This window comes from Heteronotia binoei, chromosome 3 (genome assembly GCF_032191835.1).
Source record: "Heteronotia binoei isolate CCM8104 ecotype False Entrance Well chromosome 3, APGP_CSIRO_Hbin_v1, whole genome shotgun sequence".
Taxonomy (NCBI): Eukaryota; Metazoa; Chordata; class Lepidosauria; order Squamata; family Gekkonidae; genus Heteronotia; species Heteronotia binoei.
Window position 1 is genome coordinate 147,938,289 of NC_083225.1, and position 8,079 is coordinate 147,946,367.

The 8,079-nt window shown below is 43.3% G+C and overlaps 1 protein-coding gene across 5 annotated transcripts in view; it reads right to left on the reverse strand.

Moving 5' to 3' along the window:
• The window catches only part of DCBLD2 (discoidin, CUB and LCCL domain containing 2), a 40,983-nt gene extending 38,618 nt beyond the window's left edge, over positions 1-2,365 (reverse strand). For 4 of the 5 annotated variants that reach the window (XM_060234601.1, XM_060234600.1, XM_060234599.1 and 1 more), the window contains exon 1: positions 2,177-2,365. In XM_060234601.1, the coding sequence (XP_060090584.1) occupies positions 2,177-2,279 (103 nt within the window). In that variant the 5' untranslated portion in view covers positions 2,280-2,365. Of the gene's footprint in view, positions 1-309; positions 404-2,176 lie in introns of those variants that run through there. The other variant, XM_060234603.1, reaches the window with a different exon arrangement.
• Between the last annotated feature and the right edge of the window lie 5,714 nt (positions 2,366-8,079).

Genomic DNA, 8,079 nt, shown 5'->3' on the forward strand with positions numbered 1-8,079 from the left:
TGGGAATCAAACCTCAGAGGTTACTGAAGTATCTCTAAAAGATCCTGTTTCTCAAACAAAGATTTCTGAAGTATAAGCTACTCTTTCCAAGGTTGTCACAGATAGCTGCCAAGAAAAGTACAACTGTTCCTCCTCTTTGCAATTTCTCCTAATGTGCACTCTTGCAGGCACACACAATCCAATCCATTCATGTAAAATAGGAGGTTTTAAACATCCCACTCTTGTGTTGATAAACTCTTGACCTCCTGTACTGGAAAACACTACAAATTTGCAATTTTTTCTGTAATGTCCCTTCCATTTTCTTATTACCTGCTTCCACACACCCCACCTCTCCTCCCTCCCCCACTGGGGACAGTGTTGGGAACTGCTAGAACCATCTGTCTTTATTGCATCCTGGAGCAGGTCCAACTGAACAGGCCTGGGAGAAGTTCCAATTTAATATTTTGCATCAATGGGATGAATCCTGGAGAGATTCCAGCATGTATACGTATAAAAACATTTAATCTGAATGAATTATCCACAGAGTTCATTTTTATACATTTTTTAAAAATTTACTTGTAAATTCATGTGAGCCAATGAATTATTCTATGAATTTATTTACAAGCAAATTGTGTGGGTGGCACATGAGGATTGTTTTCACATGTGTATACTCATAAAAGAATCCTGTGGATGCTACTTGTTATGCAGAAACCAGAGCTTACCACAACAAAGCTTATAGACAATTTGATTAAATCACATATTTGTAGATCAGCCCTACTTGACTGTACAGTTAAAAAGAGGGAGGCTCAAAGAAGATTCCCTCCCCCTAGTTTCCCTAAAAATCAGGAAGAATTCTTAATGAGAAGACATTCAAACATACACTATGCTCCCTTGTATAGACTTTTTTTCAAATATAACAAGTTCTATAGTTTGCAATTCTTGACTTGTGAACCAATCAACTTTAACTCAGGCATTTCAAAATTATAAACTGTTTGAATGACAATCCTGCAAAATCCAAATATTGTAAAAACTCATCTGATGCACCATATTAGTGCTTTCATAACTTTTTAGCCTTCACATCTTCACTTAATCTATCTTGTAAATTACATCCGAAGTGCAGCCGAATGCAACCATAAAATACATCACAGAATGGCATGCACTGGAGATTTCAGAGATATCTTTCTCCAAGAAACCATCACCCTTTCCCTAAATTCCCATTATGCTTAGAAGCCTTTAACAAAACTCATACTAAATAGGAAAAACTATTTAAATCATTTCATGATATTCCATTTTCTTTATACTTTTATATTTTACGTATCAAACTGGAGAAAAGAAGGAATTATTTCAAGTGTTCTTCAAATTCTCTCCCCTCCCCCATGGGGCCTAATGGAAAGGCAACCTGAATGCGCTGAAAGGCACTGTATGATTCAGGTCCCATGTCTCAACTATGACATTTGACAACTGGTTTCAGTTTTTATACATCATTCCCCAGAAGTCACTTCTGCATAGGAATGAGTATTTATGATGAATATAAGTTGTGGCAGGTAATATACCTAGGTGAGAAGCATGTTTGCTTCTCTGAGTGCCCTAAAGGAAGGGCTGCATTTTTAAAATTTGCTGTAACACACCTTCTATGAAGCCGCAGCCACCAACAGATTCCTTGTATGCACTGTCCGCTAGCAGGCATGGAACATCATCACACATTAGGATGCCCATGCAGCCAACATTATCCTTTCTGCTGCCAGCCACTGCACACATGACCCTAATTTTCACCACACGTCCCTGGGGTTACCGGCCTTTCCCTGTTCTGTGGAACAGATCCATCTCTCTCTTGCACCAGCACATCACTTCTTTTACAACACCCACACGTGCCCAGAGAACTGCAGAAGATGGGAGAGGAGAAATAAAGTGTTGACACAAAACAGGACTACTCCGTGGTCCGTCCTTTTGAAATGATGTTAGGAGTTCAAGTCAAGAGCGGGGGAGGGGGGTAGAGATGAAGGGAGATTTTCTGACCCTGAAGCAGGCACTCGTCGTCCCCTCCGCCAGCGGGGGTTCGGTGGCACCTAAGAGCACCCCCACCCGGCGGCTTCTCGGCCGGGCACCTCAGAAGGGCGGGAAGGTTCGGTCTGCCTTCCCACCGCGCCCGCCACTCCCCCGCCCCCGCCGCCCGCCTTCCTCGAGGTCCGGCACGCACCTTTCTGAGCCGCCGAGTCCCGCCAGAGCAAAAGCAGCAGCAGAAGGGAGGCCACAGCCTGCCGGGTCCCCGCGGGGATCGGGTGCCCCGGGCTGCTCACCATGCCCCGCGTCTCCTGCGCAGCCGGCAATCCGAATGCATCCCGAGACGGCGCGGCTGAGCCGGGCAAGCCAGTCGCCCTCCCCCGCGGCCGCCGAGAGCAGCACCGAGGCGCCCCCGCCCCGCCCCCGCCCCGCCCCCAGTGGGCGCAACCACTTCCGGGTCCGCCGGCCGCTCGCTCCCTCCCTCCCCGCCTCCTGCGAGCCCCGCTGCCCTAGGCGGCCCTTGGGGGGCTTTGCCTGCCGCAGCCGCTTCGCCAAAGAAGGGAGGCGCGCGAGAAAGGGAATGGGAAGCCCCAGGCAGCGGGCTGCCGGCGGGAAGGAGTTGGCCAAGAAGCCAGGGGCTCGCGGTGCACTTCTGTGCAGAGTTGACGTCAATCGATCCATTGAGGCAAAGTGATTCTGGTCTAACCCTATTGACTCCAAGGGGGCAAAAGCGGGAAACTGATAGGGTTTGGGGTTCAAACCTAACCTGAGAACACTTCCCATCCCCCCCCCCCCCCGCCTTTCTTACTCAGATTCGAGTAAATTGGTGGTATCTACTTGGAAATAAAGAATGGCATTCCCTTGATGTTGAACACTATATCGTGTTCTGGAGCAGAAGCCTTGGTGCCAAGCACAAGCTCAAGGGCTCTTGTAAAAGCTGGCTCAAGTTAAGCCCAAAAGAACGATCCTTCAAAATAGAGTTCATCCATTCTTGGTCCTCAGTCAACCACCATATCTCTTTTTTACCGTGATATAGTGACTAAGGTACACATTTTGTATTAGTTAATTTGAAAAAGCAACCAGCTTCTGAGAGTTCCATATTCACAATTGTTAATGTGGACATGATTGGGAATTTCCCCAAAAAAACACATGCATTGTAAGTGCGAAGGTGGGGGAGAAAACCATTCCCATCCTCTTGATTGTGTAGTTCAAAAAGTGCAGCTAATGTGCTGGGAAATTAATCAGCATTCAGTAATTAAAACTATAAATATCATACAGACTTACAGAAGGGAAGAGTGTATTCATAAGGGTCATTATTGCTAATCAATCAGTGCCTGTAACTGGTACATAACTACAGTGCACAAAAAATGGATGCCCATTGTTGCAAAATGATTCCATAATCTTCCTTACCTACATCAAAATAGAACGGGTGGCTAAGCTTGCTTAACATAAGAGCCACACAGAGTGAATGTCAGATACTTGAGAGCCAAAAGACATGGATGTCAGAGGAAGGAAGGAAGGAAAATATAAATGCAGAAGGAGAGGTGGAAAGAAAGCAAATTTAACTTTAGATTCATTCTCCAGACCACTGGCTGGCTTGGCTTGGCAAAGTGATTTAAAGAGACAAATGCCTTCTCCAAGCTGGCTGATGGGGCAGTGGAGGCTTTGAGAGCCACACAATATGTGTGAAAGAGCCACATGTAGCTCCTGAGCCACAGTTTGGCCGCCCCTGAAATAGAACAAAATTTGAGTCCAGTGGCACCTGTAAGACCAACAACATTTTACCCAAATTATGAGCTTTCGTGTGCATGCACACTTCCCGAGATACATTGAAATGGAAGGTAACATTTCAGACATATAAGAAGAGGCTTTATGGTCTCAAAGGTGCCACTGGACTCAAACTTTGTTCTACTGCTTCAGACCAACACGACTGCCCACCTGGATCTATCTACATGGAAATACGTAAGCAATGGAAATGGAAGATACAGGCTTATTCATTTGTCATAGCAAATAATGTGGGATTTGATATTGACTGAAAAACTGAACTTCAAATACAGGGGCTTGTTAGCATAAACTAGTAAACAAAAACATTGTAATAGAAACATGTCTTAGCTTTTGTAAGAGAAAAGTGAGTGGAGGAAGCTGATTCCACCAGCTGCAGAATTGAAGTTTGTTTTTAGATTGTTATATTGTTTTTAGATTGTATATTGTTTTATTATATATATCTGATTTTAACCTTGTATTATTGACTGTTACCCTCTCAAAGCCCACTTGGCTATAAATTGAAAATAATAAATAAATAAATAAATAAATAAATAAATAAATAAATAAATAAATAAATAAATAAATAAATAAATAAATAAAAGTTAATTGGAAAGCTTTGCAATATTGTGACATATTAGTAAGCAAATGTGATCCCTCTGCTATAAAACCATCAGCTGGGGAAAAGACTTTGGAGCCCCACTGCTGCCATGGAAGCACTAGTTTGAAGGAAATAGCATTTGTATTCCCCATGACAGCAGAATAAGGGCTGCACGTTGCTTGTGTAATAGAATCATTGTCTGGAAAGGCTCAAGCTGCTTTACTGTAGAATGAGCTTTGACTTTTGCCAGGAATACCTTTGCTACGATAAGCCAGTAAACCTCAGTGATGCCATCACTGCTTTTTGTGTAAACTCTGTAGGATCAGGATTCTATAATATAGGTAATTTGCAGTCATAAGTCAGTTAATGATGGGAATCTATTTGGTTCAAAACAAAGAATTGTTGATATAGCAAAGTGCACAAGATTATTAAAAAGACCACCAAAAAGGCAGCTCTAAATTTCCACGGAAAATTCAGCATTTACTTTTGCATGACTGCACAGAATTTCCACATTTCACTTCTTAGTGCTTGGATCAGATTAGATAATAGCATCTTTGATCTTTTTATATGGCGAATTTCTTTGATCTCCACATTTCTGACACACCATTTAAACATTTTACCAATAGCTCTGTCCTTCCTGTCTGTATGCAATTGTCTAAAAACATTAGCATCTCTTTACTTTGGCCAGCCACTAGCGATAAGGGACCAGCTATTCCTAACTTTGCTACTTGTCACCTATTAACTGAAACCTTGTTGGTGTACTTATCTTACAAACCCTCTGTTGTTGATGTATAGGGTTGCCAATCCCCAGGTGGGGGCAGGGGATCCCCCGGTTTGGAGGCCCTCCCCCCACTTCAGGGTCATCAGAAAGCGGGGGGGGAGGGGAGGGAAATGTCTTCTGGGAACTATTCCCTATGGAGATTTATTCCCATAGAAAATCATGGAGAATTGATCCACGGGTATCTGGGGCTCTGGGGGGGCTGTTTTTTGGGGTAGAGGAACCAAATTTTCAGCATAGCACCTAGTGCCTCTCCCCAAACTACCCCCAAAGTTTCAAAAAGTTTGGACCAGGGGGTCCAATTCTATGAGCCCCTAAAGAAGGTGCCCCTATCCTTCATTATTTCCTATGGAAGGAAGGAATTGAAAAGGTGTGCCGTCCCTTTAAATGTGATGGCCAGAACTCCCTTTGGAGTTCAATTATGCTTGTCACAGGCTTGATCTTGGCTCCACCCCTAATGTCTCCTGGCTCCACCCCCAAAGTCCCCAGATATTTCTTGAATTGGACTTGGCAACTCTATTCATGTATGATCTCAATTAAATACAATTTATTTCCTTACAATCCTCACATACAAAAGTTAGATAGAAATAGGAACTGGCGTGGCATAGTGGTTGTTTATACTTCAGCTGCAGTAACACAGAGACTGAAAAACTGGCTAACATTATAGGCTTGTTGTGAGAAGTATACAGGCTACACAAAGCACACTCAGTACAAGAAGCACTCAGTAAAGCCAATGTACGTGTATGACTTTGAAAAAAATGTTCTCTTTCTTTGAACCTGGATCTAAAAAATATTCTCTATCACCAGTCTGGTGTAGTGGTTAAGAGCACGGACTATTATCTGGGAGAACCAGGTTCGATTCCCCACTCCTCCATCTGCACCTGCTGGTATGACCTTGAGTCAGTCATAACTCTAAGATAGGGTTGCCAATCCCCAGGTGGGGGCAGGGGATCCCCCGGTTTGGAGGCCCTCCCCCGACTTCAGGGTCGTCAGAAAGCGGGGAGAGGGGAGGGAAATGTCTGCTGGGAACTCTATTATTCCCTATGGAGATTTATTCCCATAGAAAATAATGGAGAATTGATCCGCGGGTATCTGGGGCTCTGGGAGGGGGCTGTTTTTTGAGGTAGAGGCACCAAATTTTCAGTACAGCATCTAGTGCCTCTCCCCAAAATATCCCCCAAGTTTCAAAACGATTGGACCAGGGGGTCCAATTCTATGAGCCCCAAAAGAAGGTGCCCCAATCCTTCATTATTTCCTATGGAAGGAAGGCATTGAAAAGGTGTGCAGTCCCTTTAAATGTGATGGCCAGAACTCCCTTTGGAGTTCAATTATGCTTGTCACAGCCCTAATCTTGGCTCCACCCCTAATGTCTCCTGGCTCCACCCCCAAAGTCTCCTGGTTCCACCCCCAAAGTCCCCAGATATTTCTTAAATTGGACTTGGCAACCCTACTCTAAAAGCTGGTTCTCTCAAGAGCAGTTTCTGTAAGAGCTCTCTCAGTCCCACCTACCTCACAGGATGTCTGTTGTAGGGAGGGGAAGGGAAAGGAGATTGTAAGTCACTCTGAGACTCCCAAGAGAAGGGTGGGGTATAGATCCAATTTCTTAAAAAAAAAAAAATAGAAAATTGCAGAGACTTTTATTTTGCTTTCTCTACCCCCCCCCCCCCGCAAATCGCCAAACCCAGCATGACTCCAGGCCCCACCACACCCCTTGCAGGCAGTCACAGTGACAACAGTGTCGGGGGAACCATTGCCAGGCCCTGAGTGGCTCCCAGGCTCTGCTGCCACTGCTGAGCTTTGCCACTGTTGCCATCAGACCTGCAGCAGCTCCTAGTGACTACCATAAAATTTTAATAATGTAAACCTTTTTACATTGGGGGGAATTTAACTCCCCAAATATATTTTCACTATGATTTTTCTGCAAACCTGGGGAGTCCTCCAACTTTGCAGACATCTCTGTTTCGTGTCAATGGCCCTGATCCACAAATTTATATATCTGCAGATGGGAGCCAGACTTTGCTATTAGATATGTAGATGATTATGATATTTCATTGTGTGACATTTATTTTTAAAAAGGCCTTTTCAATAGAGATCTGCGTAATTTCTGTGTTTGTTTTTTAAATATTTTTTTCTTTAGCTGTTAGCTATTTAATTCCCAATGGTTTCAATGGAAAATACATTATTAGCTGTTACTTCCTCTTGCCCATTTGGAAAGAAATTCTCGGGAATTGTAGGCCTCTGCCAAGGGATTTGCCCTGTGAAAACTGTAATGCAGCTAAGTGAAAGCATCCCTGTTTTTAATAGGTAATTAAAATTATCACTTGCAGAAAAGCAAAGAATGACATCTGGCAACTGACAGATAACAAAAAAAGTGATCCCTTTAAATGGGTATAGAAATGAGGCTACCTATTCGCATCTGAAGTAGTGGCCAGAGGGGATTATTTTTAAACTATGCTGATGTACTTGTCAATTTTATATCTGTCAAGTCAGCCTCTCCTCACTCTTCCTCCTCCTTCTGATCTCTGTGAACTGTAAGCCAGACACAAAGGAACCAAAATAATAGCCAGATCCAAATATTTCCACATATACTTACTGGCTGTCATTAATTTTTGCAGAGTGGACAAATTACAATAGCTGTATTAACAAAAATAGGTATTTTGGGCTAGAGTTATAATTAACATTCTTACTTTTTGGAATTTTCTAAGAATGCCTAATGTAAATACTTCTAGTATTTACGAGTTCCTGTCCAAGGGCCTGCAGCAAATGCAATCAACAGGAGATGGTTGTAGATATTGTCTGGGTAGTATGTGGAAGTATGCAGACTTGTAAAGCAGTCAATGGGTTTCTGGTATAAGGGTGCATTATATCTCTATGCTTCTGTGTGTCATATTGGTAACTGCAGTACATAAATTAGATTCTATCTTGTTTCATGTATTGTACTGGGAAAGGAACCTTACAC